At 47.3% G+C, this 22,241-nt stretch overlaps 1 protein-coding gene and 1 long non-coding RNA gene across 2 annotated transcripts; both read right to left on the bottom strand.

The window, feature by feature from the left end:
• Nucleotides 1–764: 764 nt before the first annotated feature.
• On the bottom strand, nucleotides 765–3,566 carry LOC125740772 (transcription factor MafAa-like). Its single transcript, XM_049012423.1, is given in 4 exon segments — nucleotides 765–2,285; nucleotides 2,287–2,618; nucleotides 2,620–2,661; nucleotides 2,663–3,566. Coding segments are annotated over 4 exon segments (924 nt in total). The 5' UTR covers nucleotides 2,822–3,566; the 3' UTR covers nucleotides 765–1,894.
• A 4,168-nt stretch (nucleotides 3,567–7,734) lies between these two features.
• Nucleotides 7,735–15,158, bottom strand: LOC125740655 (uncharacterized). The gene is made up of 3 exons (XR_007397729.1): nucleotides 14,968–15,158; nucleotides 10,262–10,422; nucleotides 7,735–8,678 (listed from the first exon to the last, which is right to left on the bottom strand). It is a non-coding gene; the product is annotated as an uncharacterized LOC125740655 (long non-coding RNA).
• Between the last annotated feature and the right edge of the window lie 7,083 nt (nucleotides 15,159–22,241).

Raw genomic sequence — 22,241 nt, 5'->3', positions numbered from 1 at the left:
TCAAGAGTTTGATAAAGACGTGAAAACTTTAAGAAACCTGTTTTCTTTTTCTCTTAAAGTGTCAAACGCATATTGGCGTATACGCAGGATGATACAACGTATTCCAATGTATCACATTAAAGCATTTATTAGGGAAAATGACAGTGCCGCTCTGCCCACAGTATAACCCTTATTATTATCTGTGGTACGGTACGTTATAGTGAATCAGGCAATCTAAGCATGTCATTTAAAATAAATAAATTTATAGAAAATAATCTAATGTAATCTCCATCACCGCGGTAAACCTGACATTATACAAACATGTATTGATAAAAGATCTTTAATTTGAACTACATGACCGTAGATGTACACTTATTAGATAATCAAACGATCATACATTTCGTATCTATTAACATCTAAAACAATTAAAACAAATTGTTTGTATACATTGATTCGCCGTTGAACAAAATTGGCGAACAGACAAGTAGCAGCAATTGCAGTCCTTTACATTACCAGCTGTAATATTGGATGCCGTTTCTCGACTGCGTTAGTAAATATCTTATTCTAGAGTCGCGATGGGAGGACAGCTTTGCTTCTTATGAAACTTAGCTGGCTGTGATTCCCCAGTTAATACCGCTATAGTGCATTATGCTTGCGATCGTTCGAATGACAGTATCGCACATTATTTGCATGCTGTGACATACAAACATTTTATTAAGACATTTAACTCAGTCAAAAAACCGCTTGCACAAATAAATGGAAATAAGAGAATTGTACTACTACATTATTTACAAGTGAAAATAAATACCTGTAAAACCTGGCTCAGATTGGGTTTTGTTCGAAAACGATAGAAAAAATCTAACTTAAGAGCAACAGCCGCTCCATTGAAACGGGACATTCGCGGTCTCCTACAGTATCTCACCCGGGGGGGGGTGGGGGGGGGTCCCCCTGCAAGGCGGATGTCTAAGTACCCTATCTGCCTAAGCGAAAGAGGAAAGTATGCAGCGGGGGGTCGACTGGAGGTGGCGGTGGTAGAGAGGTGGGGGTAGGGGGCGGGGGGGGGATACATGCGTACATGTGCCCACCCTCACATATTGTTAAATTGGGGGTTGTTATAATGGGGGGGGGGGGGTCGTAAAACCATACATGTCCTGCATGCTGGGCTGCTAAAAGTTGCTATACAAGACTTGTGATGGTCGTGTAGTCCTTTCACAGTACATTGGTTCCCCTGTGGATCCAGTTGGGAGTCCCTCTGACAGACCCGTCCGACACCTCGTTTATAAAAATGTATTGCTTCGCCTCCTTCAGCGTGTCTTAATTCCAGTTTCAGGAAACACGTTTAGTCCGGACGTCCCGTCTTCATCCCCGTTCGTAAGACTCGTTCGTATTAAGACACTCAAAAATGCTTAAATCAAAAAAATCAAGAAAACTGTGCCACTTCCCTCCATCGTTAGGGTTACATCGATATAAGTTTCAGTAAGACTTATAATGTTAAGAAAACGTTGTAATCTATGCCTTTTAAACTTTGTCTATGAGAATTAGACGAAGTAATGATGATCCCCTTTCCAGAAATCTGGGGTCCTCCCTTACACTACTTTTATAACTGTGTATCCTAATACAATTTCTTCAATTCAAAGCTTTAATTCCTTATGGAAACCTTGGGCCAAACCAAATCTAAGTCGCAGCTAGCGTTTCTGACCCGCCCACGTGACATATACATCTCTCGCATTTACAATTCCATAAATATCTCTATATAATTTCTGTATTTACAATATCCAAATATCACATTACTTTGTGTTGTTAAAATAATAGCTTTGAACAAAAAGTCCTCAAACCAAGAGAAAAACAAACAAAACATAAGTAAAAAACAGTCGCTCGACCAAAGCGCCTAAAAAGTCTTTAAAGGAAAGAGAGCTCACATGAAGAACTCGGCCGAGCCGGCTTTTCCGTGGCTGCTGCCGGGGGAGTCCTTGCCGCTGGCCGTGAAGCTGCGGCTCGCCAGCTTCTCGTACTTCTCCTTGTAGAGATCTCTCTCCTTGGCCAGGCGGGCGGCCTCCTGCTTCAGCTGCTCCACCTGGTTCTGCAGGGTGCACTTCTCGCTCTCCAACATGTGCCGCTGCTGTACGCGCTTGTAGCGGCACGACTGCGCGTATCCGCGGTTCTTCAGGGTCCTGCGCTTCTGCTTCAAGCGGATGACCTCCTCCTTACTGAATCCGCGCAGCTGCCGGTTCAGCTCCCTCACCGTCATGCTGACCAACTGCTCGTCCGTGAAGCGGTCCTCCAGACGCAGGTGGTGGCCGTGGTGGGTGGTGATGGTGGTGGTGGTGGGCCTGGTGGTGGTGTCCTGTGGAGGCGGTGGACAGGTCCTCCCCAGCGTATTGCTGGCCTCGGTAATTGTCGAAGGGCTGATGGTGGTGATGGTGGTGGTGGTGATGCGCGTTGCCAATAAGGGCCTCCACGGCGTCCTCCGGTGTCAGGTTGAGGGCTTCTGGGTTCAGGTGGTGTTGGTAATTAGGAATCCAGTAAAGGTCCTCCAACTGCCCCTTGCTCGTGGAGCTTTGGTTGGTGTTGCTGATGCTGCTGCCCACGCCGTTGTTGGGGTTGGGGGCGGGCTGTGTCCCAGGACTGGGGGCACAAAAAACTGGGCGAGGAAGGCACGGACGAACAGGGTGTGCTGAGCGGGGGTGGAGGACAGGGAGCCTGTGGGCAGGCGGTGGCAGTACCGCTCTGCTTCGGGGGGCTCCTTCTTAACCTCGAACTTCATCAGGTCGAAGTCGTTGACGTACTCGATGGCCAGGGGGCTGTTGGGCAGTTCGGCGCTCATGGCGAGGTCGGTGGCCATGTCAGTTCATGCAACGACACCTGTCCGTAATGCCAATATGACGGTGATCGCCACCAGGAATGGCCTTTGGAAATCAAAACGTACACGCGGAAATGTACCCGGTCTAGTCGTTAGTCCGCAAAAAATAAAAAATAAAACAGTTATTATTTTTGCAGATGTCAGTATAACAACCTGAGCTGTCGGATCGACCGTTTCCTTGTTGACCACTTATATTCGATTAAAAGTTCACCGTAACACCACAAGCACAAAAGCGAAAACTTCAGACAGCGAAGTCAGAGAGACCAACTTGACTTACTGAAGGCTACTTCTGAATATTTCTTCCCGTCTTTTCTCAAGTTGGTTTTCAGTCTCTTAAGAAAAAAATACATGTATGATGCATGAGCTTTAAAAGCCCCATAATATAACAATTGCAAAAAAATTAAAAATAACAAGAAGAATAATTCACAGAACGCTTTGGGCATGTATAGAGTGATCGTAATCTAATTGCTGCGTGCCGGTCCGTGTGACAGCAGGAAGCTGTCAGGGGTTCAATGTTCACAAAAACACGCAGAAGTTCGCTCCAGTGGGACACCCGGCTGCAAATCCTCTCTCAGCACGGCTCACTTCATGCACATTTACCAAGAAATGCATGCAGCGCGCTGTCCGCCTTCTGCAATAAGCTATAAATATATTCATGTGTATTTAAACTAACAAATTCCTGTTCGCTTTCATCGCACGCGCTCCAACCGATCACTAGCTTTACCGCACAAGCGTAGTCCTGAAGCGCGGCGAAGGGCAATCTGCAGCTTTATACACGCAGTCTCCCGGTCCCTCCCACCCGTAATGTGACGGCTTTCCGAAGCCAATAGCTGCACGCAGGGCCGGGAAATTAGCATTTTCCTACGGCAACCTCTTACGGGACCATACGGCCAGGCGCGGCTGCGGCTGTTAATTGGAAATTTTTCTCGAACAGAGAGGCGTCGTGGCGCCCTCTAGCGACACATGGTGTGCAACTGCACGCAGCGAAGGCAGACCCTCCACCGGCGCAGTGAAGTGCTTAAAATAGTAAAAACAACTTATTGTGCAAAGGAAGGAAGCCCAAGAGGCAGGTATATTTAAAGCGCGATTGACGTATTGACTTAAAATATAGGCGGTCGTGTTCTGAATGCAAATGTCAGGATTATGTCGCATTAATTCACAAAATCTCATTAATATGAAACATTAGTTTCGGCGCTGCATGTAATATGTAATGTTTATAGATGATATGCGTAATAATAAATCGTTATGAGCAGCTCCCTTAAACAGCATAGACTTATTTAGGGGTCACTGGAGTTATGCGTGAGCAAATCAAAACATGTCGCGATTTGTTAGCGGATATTGCACATACAATAACATCACACAAGACTAGAAGTAATAAACATTTTAAAAATAATAGAAAATATCAAGTCATTAATAGATTTTATAATCGAATTGCTTAAAAATGTGTATGACACAGAATGTAGAGATGATTAATTTCAGATAATTATCCAATTACCTAAAACAACCGGCACGTCAAATCGAATATCTATAATTGGAAAATTAATACTTAGGTTATGTTAAATTTGAACAATTTATTTATCTAGCATTGCAATTGAATTCCATTTAAGAGCAGTTTTTTTCGTAACACCTGTTGGGTTAAATGTTAATTAATTGCTTGCTGTATGTGTATATCATAAATAAAATGTAACAGTACTGTTGTATGCTAGAGAAGGTAAGCGCAGAGATTGAATTGTAATCTTATGTAGCCATTTATTGAGAAACAAATACGATTTGATCCTGCAGACCTTTGGAAGTATTTCAAAGCGAAGATTGTAAATTAAACTGAATTACAAGCACACGCGAGCAAAAATTCAGTAATGTACTGTTTCGAATTTTCATCTTATTTATGAATCGTTCTTTTAACTTTTCTTATTAGCTTTTAATCAGATAAACCACTTTCGCGTACGAATTTATACAATCACACAGACAGGTTTGTAATTATATCTTTGTGGGGACTCTCCATTCATTTCTTTGGGGAAAACTCTAATCACAAATGGACGACCTTAACACCGACCCAGCCCTAACCTTAACCATAAGTAACCAAACAAAACGCGAGACTTTTGGCGTTTTTGGATTGCATTCACAGATCTTTGTGGGGACCCGAAATATGATCCCCACAACGTCAAAAGACCAGGTTTTTATTACATTGCGGGGGACATTTGGTCCCCACAAAGTAATATAAATCCAATCCACACACCCATACATACACACACGAATATGACAAAAATGACTCGCTTTAATAAATTTGGCAGAAAGGGATATATTAACCTAAATTTACATTTGGTTCGCAAATATACAGTATTTATTTATATGTGACGACGATGACGTCAGCCTTCTTGTCGCGTGAGCTGTACAGGAGTATTACCAGCATAATCACAACCAATAGCAACGAATTATGGTAGCAATAACAGCAAAATTATTATTATTGTTATTATCATTATATAAATCTGTGGATTTTTTTTTATTTGTTCCACGGAGGCTGGTGAGCTAATAAGCAACAGCTAAAAATAACATAACCTGAAACCACCGCCTGAGACGGGTTTGGCGCTCCATCCTGGGTTGTTCCCTGCCTTGCGCCCGTAGCCTCTGGGATGGGCTCCGGACCCCTCGCGACCCCTGAATAAGACAAGTTGTTTCAGAAAATAGATGGGTGGATGAAACCACTGCATAAGACCTAGAAAAAGAAATATATATATATTAAAAACGCTTTTATTTACTAGTAAGTTTGTGGACACACATGGAATGACTAGTAGTTATTGGGTTACTTTGTTGTCGTGGTTGTTGAGGCATCATTAAGTAATCACTAACAGCGACTTATTCTAAGCTGGGACTGAACACTCCCCCAGTAGATCTGCCTGAACTTGAATGTCACTCCCTCTGGGGGACTACACCTAGCTGTCTTATCTAGTCGGTATGGAAGTACTTAAATTCTATAGACACCGCCAGTGCTCACAGCCCCTCTGATGGCCCAGTCCCAGGCTGAGAGACATTCAGAACTTCAGGACTGAACCAGAAGCTACTCTGCAGAAGCGATTTCGGTTTCACCGAAAGCCCAATCTGGTATATTTGGTTGTTGACGTCACCACATACTTTGTCCAGGAAAGGGAGGGGGCAATGGGGGGGGGGGGGGGGGGGGGCAGTATCAGCCCTTTCCAACCTCCACTGGGGGCATCCTCTAAAAGTGGAGAAGCAGAGGGGGTGCTGCTCACTGGGTCTGACCCGGAAAAGTGGATTCTGTCATCCATACTCGCCATTGAGCCGGTTCCCAGACCCCTGGAATTAGTCCTTCTGCAGCACAACAATGGGAAGGGCCACCAATTACAGCTAGTGCATGATGCCTGTGCGAAGTCCAAAAGGGCTTAGTGGTTAAGAAACTGAGACCTACATCAACCGACTGGAACTTCGCTTTCCATCTAAGGCCCTGCTGAAGTCCTCACACAAACACCAGCACATACAGGAACACGCACAAGCACTGCAAAGCTTCTCAATATGCAACAAGGCAAGGAATCCGCAAGAGTAACAGCAATATCGTCCATTCTTCATGTGTGTACCGGGGCTCTGGCGGCGAGGTGATCTGAAACGATCCATTCTGTTGAGAGAGGATGATCTGCGGAGAATTCCATGAGAAGTCAGCAGCGAGCCATTTCCGAGTATTTGGAGCAGGAGACTGTGCAGCTGTGGAAGACTTGGGGTAACACTAAACTGTGGGCGATGGGTCCCAAAGACCAACCTGCCAGTTACACCATACAAGCATATGGTACCACACAGAATAGGACAAGAAAGGTAAAAAATGGCATCTCCTTCAGACATTCATCTGGATAGGGTTTTGACTCAGGAACACTGCCATTATCCCAATATACACAATATTCTTCCATCAAGTTGTCGCATTAAAGTTTAACCTTCACTGCCAAATCGTGAAAAACAGCACCCAGAGAGAGACAACGGAAAACATATTTTAATGTGACTTCGGTCAGGTGTTGAACCTCGAGGACGGGTCAAGAAACACACACAAACATGTTCGTGCACATACACACACACACACACACACACGCACATAAAATCTGCCAGCCGTGATAGATGAGAGGAGGAAATCACGCGATAGGGTTTTTTTTTTGGATTTTAAGGCACAGGGTCATTATGGGATTTTGATTGCATAAGCAAGTGCAGGCCGTGTACTGGAAGGTAAGCGAGATGCATTGAAAGGATACCTCTAAGAGGATCTGCTGAAGTCCATTTAATGCAGGTAGCTGTGGACAGCAGGAGGGCAGCGGGGGCGGGATCGTGGTGGTGGTGGTGGTGGGGGGGGGGGGGGGGGTGTTACATAAATAAACAGTCATGGGTTTTTATTGTTCCCCCTGTACACTGGGAGTTAGCTACTGCTACTGGTGCATTTTAAGTTTGGGGAAGTGGCTTCGATCAGCACCCTCGGGCAGTAATGTTGGGTGCAGGGGGAGGGCTTTTTTGCAGGGCTAGCTGACCCCCTGTCACCTCCCCACACCCCCCCACCCCACCAGCCCTCACTTGCACCACCAGGACACAAGCCACGTCCGCTACTGAGGGGCTACCCAGCATGCTTTGTTTCTTCCAAGGCTCCTTCAAATATGCTTGGGGACATCAGGCGAAGAAACATTAGTCGTGATGCAAGTTGCAGCACCTGAGTCGTACCTGAATGCTGTATGACTGGAGGGTGTGATACGAAAATGAGAACCCAGTTTTAAACTGAGGAGCTTCAGAAAATATATCTTCATATCAAAAAGCGCGAAAATGACACATCAACACCATTCCAAGCACACTGTATAACAGTGTGTGTGTTCTTTGTTAGGATGGTGTACTTCTGTCTTTTCTCAGAGCAAAAAGGTCACCTATCAGGCAGACAGCTCTGCCTGGTTGAGCTGCACTAACCACACTTTACTCCGCAGAAGGTGCCCCAGATCCAGGACAGACACTGGGCAGCTTTAGGGACAGGAGAATGACAGTCACCTGGACAGAAGGGAACAAGAAGGTCCCCCTCTAGTTTGAGGGCTGGGACAGGGGGGTTCTGCAGGAGACAGAATGGAACAGGTGAAAACAAGACAGACGCCTCCAAGGTTGGGGGGGGGGACTGAACAGCTGATGGTGAGACAATTCCCACAGTAATCATGTGTACAGCAGAAGAGGGAGGGTTCGGGGTCAGTGGAGCAAACAGAGGAGTGACAGGAGCAGCAACCTTCCAGGCATAACATCTGTAGGTCACACATTATCTGCTTTGGGGTCTCACAGTACAGCCAGCGCCTCCGAGGCTCTTCTCTTGCTACTGTTCTCTCCAGGCTTCTCTTCCTAAGTTGCTCTCCCGAGAGACTGATCTCCTTAAGTTTTTATCCTATAGTTACTCTCCTGAAGCTGCTTTCCTGAGTCTCCTTTCCAGAGTCTGCTCTCCTGAAGCTGCTCTCCTGAGTCTTCATTCCTGAAGCTGCTCTCCTGAAGCTGCTCTCCTGAGTCTGTTCTCCCGAAGCTGCTCTCCTGAGACTTCATTCCTGAGGCTGCTCTCCTGAGTCTTCATTACTGAAGTTGCTCTTCTGAGTCGGTTCTCCCGAAGCTGCTCTCCTGAGACTTCATTCCTGAGGTTGCTCTCCTGAATCTTCATTACTGAAGTTGCTCTTCTGAGTCGGTTCTCCTGAAGTTGATCTCCTGAAGCTGCTCTCCTGAGTCTTCATTCCTGAAGCTGCTCTCCTGAGTCTTCATTCCTGAGGCTGCTCTCCTGAGTCTTCATTCCTGAAGCTGCTCTCCTGACACTGCTTTCTAGGGTCCCTATACACAATTCCTACATTCCACAGAGACAGACAGAAGCAGTATGAAGAAGCATCATCATCAAGAAAACCCAAAAACCATTGTCTTAAAACTCGGTTACTTCTGTCACTTAAACAGCTCATTTTCAAATAAAATAATTTTCGAACCTCAAGGTCCTGGGACAGAAAACACAACGAAGTGATTTTGGACAAAACCCCAGAGTGCGAGAGGACACGGTCCCCCGTGCCTAGGGGGCAGGGCAATACACACTGGGGACACAGTGACAAGCTGCCCCCTGTCCAGGGAAAACGCAGAGGGATTGTCCTGTCGTTTCAAGCCCTGGTGAGCGATGGCTTTGGAGTGGCCAGGTGATACATTGGCCCTCATTTATGCAAAGCGCAGGGAAAAACTCGTTAAGCTTCCTCCCGGCCCTTAATGAACCCCCGGGGATGGGAAGCCTCACTTCCACGACCCCTGTCATTAGTAACACCTGACTACCCTGGACATAGGGTGGCTACATCTAACCACATTCAGCACAAAGGCCCTTATACACCAGTACTGCTGACCTGGCCTCCAGCAGGCTTACGGAAATAGATCGCAAACCCAAGGAAGCAAAACAAAATCATTTCTGTTTATTCTGTATTGCAAGTCTGTGATGTGTGCGTCACCTCTGACTCCGCATTAGGGAATCGGTCTCAGGGACACACACATTAGGGTGTCATTCCACCCTAACACCACAGCGCTGAGACCGTGCTAAACTTTCCCTGCTTTATCGAGTTCGGAAATAAAACCCACCGTCTGATACAGATACGTCTTTGAGGTGTTTCCCTCGTTTCAGCCTTGAAATACTGTTTGTTTATGGGTTTTATTCCACCCCGAGAGAGATACGCAGATGTGAAGCGACACGAAACATCAGTTTTTACAATTTTCCTTAATTCGCCTATATGCCGATGTGAGAAAAGTACCCAGTACATCTCTGCTTAAGAAGAATATCTGTGTGATTTGTGGAACGCTGCCCCTGCAGAGACGCTATAATGTTGTTTATAGCCTGGCATTCTGTGAAGGACATGTTTAGGTCTTCCATGAAAGTTCAGCAAAGCTTTCTCCTTAACAGTGAGCGGCTTTTGTGCTTCTAGGGTAGAAATCTATTCGGCGGACCCTCACAGTACCAAGAAAAGCTCAGGCTAATTTAAGGAAGTAGCTTAATACATCCCTAAATACTAATCAAGTTAAAAATATTCCCACTTCATAACTGAAACATACAAAGGCATGACATGCAATTACAAAATCTTGATATATTTTAACATATATTCTTTCATATATTTGAACACATAAATAAACTTGTTGTGTGCAGTAAACATGAGGTTTTAAAAAGGAAGTGAGCACTACACACTTGGGTGGTAGGGGGGCCAGGAGTCTTTTTTAGGGAGGGGGGAGTGTGAGATTATCTTGGTGTTGAAAGTTCCCCCCTAACTCACGCCAGTCTGCCTGTCACACTGAGCTCAGCTGCACTTCTCCCTGCTACCAATCCAAATATTTCCATCTCCCTAATGATTATTTCTGAGCGGCCGGGGTGGGTGTTGGGGGGGGGGGGGGGGGGGCACAGAGGCATCTCACCCTGCTCTCATCTTCACAGCTGCCACAGCTCGCCACAGCTTACAGTCCGGGCGAACTGCGGTGAGCACGCTGGGATGCGGTCCACTGACCAGGTCGGTCACAGAAGCTTGCTGAAGCCTCGAAACGACGCTGTTTATCCCTGCGGAGCAGAGCTGCGCCGTCTGTAACAAAGAAAACACACGAGCATCACGCATAATACAAGAACGAGCTTGGATCCGTCGAGCCGTCTGGGAAGACATCGCGATACGAGTGAGATCGAAGATCCCATTTTGAACAGCTTGAAATTAGGGACCAGACGGCCCAGCTGAGGCATGTGGTCACCTGACCTACTGGAGGGAAATGGAGACTAAGTCCTGATGCTCCCTCTGCAGGTCGACGCACACATGACATGACCTCTGACCTTTCAATTCCTGAAGGAACTGTAAATCCAGCGCAGGAAGGCATGAGACATACCCATGGGGAACCCTGACCCTGGATGTTAACTGGGGGGTGTCAGTGGCTTCATGCCCGGTCTCTAATGCTCCACAGCTAGGCCAGAGCTACAGTTAATGTATCCGGGTTGCCGTCCTGTGGCCCTTGAACCAGGAAGCTCATTTCGGCAGCTGCCACAGATTCACACACTCAGTGGTGTTTGGGATTTTTCTGCGGACATGCAGGGGCTGCCAGAGAGTTTAATTGATGAATGAGAGCTAATTTGTGTTCTGTAGTCCCCCGTGTGTTTGAGCAAGGCTCACGCTGTAATTAGAGCCGTGTGCCGAGACTCCCCACCCTGCTCGCAGCGCTGGGTACCATGGCTCACTCAGCCGCTGTCAATTAAATCTTCATGTGAAACCCCACACGTGCTCAGAGGGCGCCTTCCCGAGCCGTGCGGGATGCCCGTTTCGGAATCAAGGCCTTTTTACGACTTCCGGTGCTCGTTCCAGCCAGGCATGCAGACCCAGTACTAGGCGGAATCAGGGCCAAATCCGGGCTGCTGGTGCTGCCAGCAGCCCGGCAATAAATCAGCGCTGTGAAAACTGACCTTAAATGTTGTACCGATCCAAAACCATATGATGCATGCTATTTTCACTGTGGCCGTACAGGCATACTTACCACACACACATACACACACCCACCATACTACATGATAATCCGAGGGATGAATGGACGGACGGATGGATGGATGGATGGATTTGCTTCACACACAGTTGCATAAATGTAGTGCAAACTACACATTTGTAGGGAAATATTTTAAGGTAAAGGAACTTGTGCAAAATCCAATTTTTAACTTTTGTCCTCAAGCCCAGGGCAGTGACAGTTATTCACAGTGTTTATCCATCCTTCCATCTTCCCTGCCGCTTCCCCAGTACAGGGTCACGGGAGTCTTGAGTCTGTCCCAGAAAGCACGAGGCACAAGTGGGAGATGCCAGTTCATCGCAGGGCACATTATGTGTTTGTACTTTGGTGGGTGGGAACTTGAGTACACCCACGTGCACAAGGGCGTGAACATGCAAACTACACACAATCGACACTGCAGCCCTGGAGACATTAGTCGGACCGTGCAACCTGCAATTATTATATTTGAAATATCCGTAAAACTGAAACAAAACTTTCATGGGTGGCATGGTGACTTGGCCTTGTTGCTGCCCTCCCCCGCCCCGTATGGGCGGAGTCTGCATTTTGTCCCCGTGTCACGCAACTTTCTCCCAAGTTTCCTCCTGACATCAAAACGGAAGGGGTGGTACGGTGGCTCAGCGGGAAGCACTGTTGCCTCGCACCTGCGGGGGTTCAAAGCCAACATCTGTTCTCCGCGTGCGCATCTCTACATCGCCAGTGGAATGCGAGTTGAGTGTATCCTGGTATGTACCCTGTGATAGGCTGGCATCCCATTCAGGGTGTACCCCAGCCTTATCACCAGTACTAGCAGGGTTCTGCTCCAAACCCACGCTGTGACCCTGACCAGGGAAGGCAGTTAAAAGGGAAAAACATTAACCTCACAAAACAAGAACCACACTTCAAAGTGTATAAATGGCTTCACAGCTTTAGTTATACACTGGTCTATATGTCACTGGAATGGTTATTAAATATACTGTAAATAAGTGCTGCACATTGAGAGTGTGTACTAGTATGAGTAAACGTTAGCCCTTTAAGCCCGACCGTGTACTACATACTGTGCGTGTGGAGGGTGTGAGTGCGCTGAGAGTTTGATACATGTGTTCAGGACATGTGTAAACTGGTAGTGTCATTCCTGGAGAGATTCTATCCCCCCACCTGTCAGATAATCTAATTCTACCTTCTATGGGGAGGGCAGCGAATGCTAGAGGAGCCCAGGCCCAAAATAGAGTCAGGGGTATCTAGTTTCCGGGTGGGGGGGGTGGACAGGGTCCAGGGCATGTGCACTCTCACTCTCAGTGCCCCACCAATCCTCCCTCCCCCCCCCCACCATAAAACAACCCCAGTCTGGCACCACCAACATGATCTCCGTAACCTGGACACAATAGCTTCCTCCAACTCAACCCCACCTACATTGTATTGTACATAACATTACGTATACAGTTTTGATCCATTCATACAGCTGATTGCATTCTAAAGCAGGCATCCATCCATCATCCATCCATCCATCCAGCAGTCGAGGTTAAGTTACTCTGGCAGAGGTATGATGAACTGACCCGCAGATCACTGATGTTCCTGTTACATTACCGTGTGCGTGTATGTCACCCAGCGTCCGGGTTGTCTCTGTGAGTTTATGTGTTCATTGTGGCCACCCCCCCCCCTTCCCGTGACAAATGGCACCAGAGCATGAGGACAAAGAACCCGGACTGAATCCAGGGAACGACTGCACGCCTGGCGTCGCGAGATGAATAGGCCCACGCCGCAGAATCCGTCATTTTTGCCCCGGGAACCCTCCCTGGGGGGCTTAGGTACTGTTTCGCACCCTGCTAACACCTTAAGCTGATCAATCATCCCTGAAGGCGCCCTGCTTCAGCAACGGTCCCGCTGATGTCCCGCCCATGCAGGGCTGCTGCCTTGGCTCCTCACCCACAGTGCGCTTGCTAAAATCGACAGATGCAAGCATTTCATTCATCTCCATCCTTAACATCCCACCCAGACCGAACATCTTAAATAAATAACAACACTGTTTCCGAAAGCATACAATGGGGCGCAAATACCATGGACATCACATGCCTTGACCCCTGTGCATGTAGCCTTTCTGCAACCGGATGCCTGTTTTGTTTTTTTGGGGACGTTCCCCATTGTGTTAGCTCCAAAACGACCGTCTCTTGTTAATCTGTTCCATCCGGACTGTTTTGTTAAATTCATCTTCATCCTCGTCGCCAAGAAAAGCCTGGAGCGACTCTTACACATACGGTATAGTAATAAAACAGTACAAAAATGCGCAGAATGCAAGACGGAGTTTTCCCACAATGTGTGGAGGGTCTAACATTCCCCAGGTCCCAGCTGTACGAGGAAGTGGGCGACAGCTGGCCATAGTGTTGAATGACCTCACGCCTGCTCGAGAAGGAAAGTGCGTTCACTGAACCCTTTCACTGCCTAAGTTACCCCGCCGTTGTAAATACCACGCAGACGGCGACGCTTCAGCCTCGCAGGACGTCGACGACAGTTGTCATGTTTCTATAAATTCCCCACCAAGAAGAAATCATTTCATTGGGTGTAACTTAACAAATGATTTTCGTGTTAATATGTCATTCTGAGCTGACTTTATGATGTAATGTAAAAAATACATTTCTAATTAGTTAGCATTCATAACAATCCTGCTGTAAATAAATAGAAGATAGACAGATGGGTGCCTGGAGGGATAGATGACTTATCAGTGTGGTGATTACATTTGAGTATTTATTGCACAGCACATTTTACAGAGACGTCTCAACACACTCAACAACAGCCAACGATGCACGTTGCCGAGCCTGACTCTCCAGCTGGGCGGATGATCCTCCTGGTCACCAGTCCAACTACAAGCCCACAGACTTCCTGTTCCTTTCTGTAATTCCCCATGCTATTTTTTACATATTGGATATAAAATATATAAACAGCATCTAAAAATATGCCTATAAATATCACAGAAGAAGCATATCTGGCCACTGGCTTCATTCCAACAGCCTCTAACTCCTGTGTACATTTCATTATATTTCATTTAGCACAACAGTAACATAAATTTTTGAGAAAGCAGGAACTGGCAGTGCCTGGAGGGGGGGGGCATTATGGGCTGGGCTAAAGGGCCCCATAGTATAATCACCTTGCCAACCACAGGATTTGAACCAGCAACCTTATGAGTACAAGTACAGTGTCCTAACCCAGAGTCACACACGTCCCCTTAGAAAGAAAATTCACAAGCCGTTTAAACGTTTAAAAGTCAAACCACGCGCAATTCTAAAACCAGTATCCTTCTGAATTGAATAAGAGGGGAATGTTCAGTGACCCTGAACTAAGGACATAAAGTCCCGAGATTCACTTGGTAAATTACCACCCACAGGTTATACCAAACTGCATTTTACAGCCCACAAAGCATTCTCGACCCTTCTAAATGTTCTTATAGCCTATCATTGGAAAATACAAATGTTCGGTAACGTATTACACGTTTCGTTGACAGTGGAGTGTTTCTCGGCAGCGTGCAGGGAACAGGCATCGGAGAATCCTCTAAACCTCTGGGGAATTTTGAGCCCAGAAGATCCACAACCTCACAAGTGACATTAACACTCCAGGCTCACCACACGTCTGCTAACTTCAGTTCATCCTTCAGTCCGTCAATAAAACTGTTCAGTCACCGACTTGGGGAAAAAGAAAAGATGGGAAACACGGCGAAAGTCACAGGTGCAACGCGACGGATTTGCCCTTCCAGAAAATCCGGGAAAAGACAGCACGCGGACGAGAGCAAACGCGCCAGGTCATCTTCGCGGGGCGGAATCCGCGCGTGGAGGCATGCAAATGAGCGCGAGCGTGTGCGCAAACCTTCACGGCCTGCCATACGTCACACGCGCCGTACACTCGCTACCTGCGAGCCCCCGGCACGCGGGGATTTGGGGGGTGTGGCGGATGATTCGAGTTGGAGGTTGGGAATCGTACCCCACTGGCCGGTTCCCATCCTCTCCCGCCGGGCGCAGGGAAGGTCGTCACAGGCAAAGACAAAGTTACGAATTTTCACTTGATTTAAAGGAATGCTGGCAGCGTCTCTGGGGCCTTATTCGAGCCTTTTCTGCTCGGCGCAAAGGGTGAATATCAGCAGATTTTAGAGCGCGGCGTGGGGCGGGGGGGGGGTTAACCCCTCAGTGACCGGCGTGGGTGCGCTGCTCGTGCTGGCACTTCCTGCCGCGCTCAGCACTTTTCCCTAGCACACAATTATACACTGCTATCCATCATATATGGGAGAGTGCTTTTCGTGACACTCCAAAAATTACAGACCTAAGCGCTTTCGCATTGATAGAATAAATATTCATTTTCCCCCCCTCACTCTCTTTTTTAAGCTCGCGCTGTACCTGAGGTATTTAATCCCCGACATGACAGAGTGAGATTGTAAGGAAGAAGGGAAACACGAATGGAGAGAGACGGGTACAGGAAACGTAAACATAAGCGCACGGTACCAGAATTCCCAGCCATTGTTTCTGCTTCCCTACATGTAAAAAAGTCTGAAAAAAACACCTTCAGGAGTCAGTTTTCTCAGTGTTTTGCTGAACGCATTTGAGGTTTTTACAGGCTATCTGCCTGAATTGTCAGATTTTTCACCAGTTATCCCTCGGGACTTCTTTCATTCATTCAGTTTCAAACAATTTCATTGTGCTATTCCCCCAGACACCTGGAGTGTCTCCACACGTCATTGGCAGCTGAACTGCCTTTTTGTGCAATGCGTACTGTTCCAAATTTTTTTGATTTAGCAGGGTTGCAAACTCCGACGCATCTGGCTTCACATCCACTCTTTCAGAACCACGTAAAAGCAAGAAATCTAACGGCAAAGCTGTATTATTCAATAATAAACTTAAAATTAGCTACATCAAAACCGTCAGGGGTAGTTAACAAACCCCACAGACTATTCACGCATGTAAATGCGTGTGCAGATTTATCTTGAACTGAAAATCTCACGTCAGCCAAATAACCCGATTTGACGACCTGATATAATAACGATGTTAAAGTTAAATCTGCACCTTTTCAGTTTTATTGTTTATCAGTCAGCGTGAGAAAGCAGTGAATGGACGCATGTAACGATTGTGTCAGAAGGGATATTACTGTGCATGATAAGTCATACATATAATAACAACAACAATAATAATAATAATAATAATAATAATAGAAGGACAGGACTGATTTCTGATCGGTACCCCGTGTCCCCTCTGTCCCTCCGAACAGTTAGCAGCCTGTTTACACGACACAGTATAGATCTCCTGTCTTTCCTGTGTAACTTTATTTACCCGGCGCACCCCCTCCACATATAATATGGACAAGACGACAAGCAGGGAGCCTGGCTGCCTTAAGGGGAATATCGTGTCCTACGGGATCAAATCGTATCAGCCTAATTAACTGCTACAGAAATATTTACCCAGCCAGGGGCTTGTACTGATACCATGATGTGTTTATGTGCTGGCTGCCTGGACGCATGCCAGGGACAGGGAGCTGGTTTCAGGTCTGGTTTCAGGCTTATTTGGGGGTCTTGTGTCCCCTGAAGTGGACGAGATCAGGTTCACCCCCTCCCCCCAAGCCAGCAGCACCACCAAGCAGCACAAGAGGAGAGGAGACATATATGAGAAAGAGCAGGGTTAAATTCAGCTGCTTGGGGTTAGGGTCTTGAGGGTTCGGATAGATGGGGGGGGGGGGGGGGGGGGGGGTGAGGGTGATGATTGGGGAGAAGGTTGGGTAACAGGCGGGAGCAGGGGGTGGAGTAGAGCTGGGTGAGAAATGTCTCTCGATGGGGTATGAGGATTTGCGGAGGCTGGGGGTGTTTGATCATGACGTAAGCTGTTGCCCCCGGTAACAGCTGGCGGAGGCCACGCCCTCCTGTATATCCTGTGGGGGCTAAAGGCCTCTCTCAGCTTCAGCTCTTGATATCCAGATACTGGCTGTTAAGTTGGGCTTCTCCTTTTCCGCTGCCTCACAGAAAGGCCCTTTGTCCCTTTATTGGCCAGACGGGAGCCCGTTTAGCGGATCGCTACCTGTATCGCATTTGGCTGCCAATATCGCCCGTCCCAACTACGCTATCTCGGCTGATTGTGTGAGAAGGGTAGCCAAGGCCCGGACAAAGCAAGCCGGCCAGGCTAATTATGGAAGAAGATGAGGTTGGAGGTTGCCCCGGGTTTTAATCCAGACCAACTCCAGATTGGAGCTGAGATTCTCTCAGTGCCCTTTGTATGCGTTAATAGTCTGTGAGGAGGGCGGAGAGCCAGTGGGTCAGGTGGGGAAAGACTGTAATCACATCACAGAAAAAGGCCTTCTCAGGAGCACATTTATGTGTGGACCGTGTGGGCGGTGCACACGTGCTACGTTCCCGCATCCCCGCTCTCGCCGTCAGGTCTACGCGACCGCGTCCACAGTGTTTATGCTGTGACATCAGGTGTGTGAGATCCACACCCTCGACTACGCTCATGTTTGGGTGCCTTCAGATGCGTCACATCAAAGAGAGAATCCACTCGAATATCCAGCATCAGGTATTTAAGCATTTAAAAAAGAAAATTAATATTAATAACATACAGCAAAACCATCCTCTGACATCACTGGCACAGATCAGGCAGATTTCACGGGGAATCTGCGTTTTATGCCGATAGATGCTTCCTGTGTTTTCGGCTGAAGTCATTTCTTGGTCCTCGTCATGTTGCCAAAAATGGTTACTGCAAATCGTAATAAGTTTCCAAATGTCATCAGATAAAGTGAATCATTAACCCTGTTATAGAATGGGTGATATAAACATGCCTGGAATGGCTGAACCCAAGCGAACTCCCCTTTAAATACCAGTTTAAGTGCCCTTTCACTAGGCCCTTTTATCATACCCCTTTAAGTGCCCTCTTAATATGCCCCTTTAATATGCCCCTTAATATGCCCCTTTAAACCCCCCCGCACAAAGTCATTCTCGCCAGGTTCCTGACAGTCCTATGGTGTTCCTCCGTCCCTGGGGAGACGGGCAGCTCGCGGAGTGAAGTTTGCCAAGGGATGGATTACAGAGAAGAAAAATACACCCCCCCCCCCCCCCCGACTGGCGACGCTCATGCCAGACTTCGCCTGTCTTTACACCGCTCCCCCTTACTCGCTCGCCGTCCCACACCAGTTTCCTTCTCTCCCTCGTTCCCCCTCTTCTCACCCCCCCCCCCCACCCCACCCCGCCGCCCCAATCCATTGTGTCATGGCACTCTGCTAAATTGCCTCCCCTAATGGAAAGGATGGCGCTGGGGAAATGGAGTGAACTGAAAGGAGGAGAGAAGGAAATCAATGAGATAATAGCCAGGGCAGAGAGCCAGAGACAAGGAAGGCCGGCCGCGCCAAGTGGACGAATACAGATATACACGCACCTTTCCTATCTGTCTCTCTTTCTTCTCTCCTCTGTCTTTCTCACTCTCTCTGTCGCTCAGTCACAGAGACATGGTCATCTCTACCACCTCCTGTTGAGTTTTCCAGAGGAAAAAAGGGTGAGAGTTTTTTTGGGGGGGTTGGGAGCAGGGATCTTTCAGATCAACGAGGGGCATCACATCTCTGCAGGGCTGAGTGTGGGTGACAGGCCCTCCTGGGGGGTTAAAGAGGGGCATGGCAGGAAGAGCGTGGGGGCTCACTAAGCATCCAAAAGCTGGGGATTTTCTCTCCCCCCCCCCACTCTTTTAATGCCAAACATGAACTGCAGAGTCGAAATCACTTCCAACTCCCCTGAAACGCGGCAGCAAATTACCTCGGTGGGATCGGCCAGCCAGCTCGCCCCAAACAGAAGTGACAGTGCTTCCGAATTTATCACGCATAACCTTGACCCCCCTCCTGGCTCAGAAGCACACTGGCACGCCCCCCAGGTAGGAACTGTATGTGGGTGTTGGGAATTAAAGTGGATGTCACTAAATAATTGGGGGGAGGAGGGGTTGCTGTGGGATCTTAGGCTCGATAGGCAGCTCCCCACGGCGCGTCAACACTAATCTTCAACCCGATTTGGCCATCATGCTCTTACAGCTGTGCGCCCCAATGACCGCTTCTGGCCAGCAGGGTGTGTGATTGCATGCAGTGCAGCTTTTACGCCCCGCCTCAGTTCTCAGCCTCTGACACACTCATGAGTGTTTGGGCCTCTCTAGACGGGACCTAACCGATAAACGAATGTACGTGTGTCCGTGGACTCCATCACACAGGAATCATGCTTGTATCTCCATGTCTTCTTTCTTGAAGGACACCGGCAGGCAAAAAAGCCCGGTGCAATTCAAAATCCTATAGCATATACTTTTACCATCTGCATGAAGAAATGGCTGAGGCTTCCAGTCAGGGAAGGGGTTACGGTTAGGGCTGTTAGTCCCTTGGTTTTTTGCCTGTTCTCTTTATCTTACTTTTATACATATTAGTTATTGGTTTCATTTGTAAAAACAGCTGAAAATGAAGCTATTGAACCAAATCTACCGATTAATAATTACGGTTGTCCTGGAGTTATTGTTTTACAATGTTTCCTTGATTCATGGATTCTTGGATTCTTGGCCCATGTGCTTTGGTTTGTTTGTATGTTCGGTGTGTGTGTGTGTGTGTGTGTGAGTGGGTATAACTATCCTTATGGGGACACAATGTCCCATAACGTGATAAATATCAGTTTTTTTTTCCCTTATGGGGACCGGTTTCCTGGTCCCCATAAGGGAAAACTCTATTTTATAAAAAATCAGTCACTGCTATGAAAAAAACTAAAAATCGCAAAAACTTTTGCATTTTGCTTGGTTACTTATGGCTGTGGTTAGATCAGAGTGGGGGTTAAGGTTGTCATAGTTAGCCTTAGCATTTTTCCCATAGAAGTGAATGAGTGGGCCCCATAAGGATAGGTATACCCTACATGTGTGTGCGTGTGTGTGTATGTGTGTGTGTGTGTGTGTGTGTGTGTGTGCTGTGTGTGTGTGTGTGTGTGAAGATGCTGGTTGCTGCAGCCAAACATTTTCAGGGGAACAGGAAGGACACACAGATGGAGAAGAAGAAAAGTCAGCAGTACATGCGTTCTGGTGATAAATGGTCTCACTTTTCCTCTCGTGACAGGGAAGAAGTCTGGGGGTCACGGGCCCCCCTGCAGAACTGCTTGCCTGCACTATTCGCTCGCAGCAAATGCATGGCTAACCTGATATGCAGAGGCGCGCCATAAGGGCGCATGCGAGGGCAACGTCATCTTCTGATTATTCGCTAATTCCCCTCCGAACGCATTTCTGACTGACAGAAGCCACAATGATCTCCCTCACAGCCTGAGAGGAGGCCTCTGATGCGCTAATTTTGTTAGCCTTTGTGTGTTCTAAATGTGTATCTACAGCATAGTTATAAATGAAATTAGAATCCCTTTTAAACTGATTAAAGTGTAAAATCCAGAGGGTCTCCCACACGTCTTTTGTCTCTCTCTGTCTTTCACTCTTTCTGATCTAGTCTTCTTCGTGTTTTAATGGTGAAATCTGATTGTCCCAGGAAATGATTAGGATTAGGGTTAGGGTTAGCCAGGAAACAAACAAACTGAGCCTATGAAACTGGCCCATGTCATGTGACAGGTGATTATGGAGAGGTGATTGGACATTTGAGTGGAGATGGGTTTCCTGTGTAACTCTGGTCACCGTCTGCACCAGGGAGTGGGAGGGAGCCCTCGCACTGTGGGGACAGCTTGGCTGTGTAATATTTTATTTAATGCTGGAGGGGCCTCAAATTGAAAATCCCCTGTTGAATCAATATTTACCGGCGTTCCGCTAAATGAACAGTGATAAGTCACGAATGAGGCTGTGACTTCTCGGGGTGGCTCCTCATAAAAAGTGAGATTATAAAAAGGAACGGTGGCACTGTAGGGCCGCTACACTTCGCTTCCTGTGGCCGAGGTGGCCCAAGCCCATAACGGGACGTGTCTCGGAAAATGAGCACCAGTAAATATAAAATGGTGCCGGACCCGCAAAGCGACGTGTCCTCGGGCCTGTGGGGGTGGATTGGATGTCCGAGCTGAAAGCAGCTTCATCATTTGGAGAATGAAGAACTCAAAAGGACACTGTAACCCCAGGAAACTGTAACCCCAAGAAACTGTAACCTTAGGAAAGTGTAACCCCAGGAAATCGTAACCCTAGGAAACTGTAACTCTAGGAAAGTGTAACCCTGGGAAACTGTAACCCTAGGAAAGTGTAACCCCAAGAAACTGTAACCCTATGAAACTATAACCCCGGGAAACTGTAACCCCAAGAAACTGTAACCCTGGGAAACTGTAACCCCAAGAAACTGTAACCCTATGAAACTATAACCCCAGGAAACTGTAACCCCAAGAAACTGTAACCCTGGGAAACTGTAACCCCAAGAAACTGTAACCCTAGGAAAGTGTAATCCTGGGAAACTGTAACCCTAGGAAACTGTAACCCCAAGAAACTGTAACCCCAAGAAACTGTAACCCTATGAAACTATAGCCCCAGGAAACTGTAACCCCAAGAAACTGTAACCCCAAGAAACTGTAACCCTAGGAAACTGTAACCCCAGGAAACTGTAACCCTGGGAAACTATAACCCCGGGAAATTGGAACCTTGGGAAACTGTAACTATGGGAAACTGTAACCCTGGGAAACTGTAATTACGGGAAACTGTAACCTCAGGAAACTGTAACCCTAGGAAACGGTAACCTTGGGAAACTGAAACCCCAGGAAATTTGCACTACCCAAACAGGACAAAAACCAAAGATGCTCCTAAATCATGATGTGAAAATGCAGCTTTTATTGTTTAAATATGATTTTTACAGCTTTTTAAGAGAGAAGCAGTGAAAGACCCATACAAGTGAAGCAATGTCCAGGCAGCCCTCCTGGATTCCAGTCTTGTGTTTGGATTCCCCTGCTTCGCAT

This window comes from Brienomyrus brachyistius, chromosome 4 (genome assembly GCF_023856365.1).
Source record: "Brienomyrus brachyistius isolate T26 chromosome 4, BBRACH_0.4, whole genome shotgun sequence".
NCBI classification, from domain to species: Eukaryota; Metazoa; Chordata; class Actinopteri; order Osteoglossiformes; family Mormyridae; genus Brienomyrus; species Brienomyrus brachyistius.
Note: the sequence above shows the minus strand (reverse complement) of the source record. Positions and strands in the feature narration are given on the sequence as shown.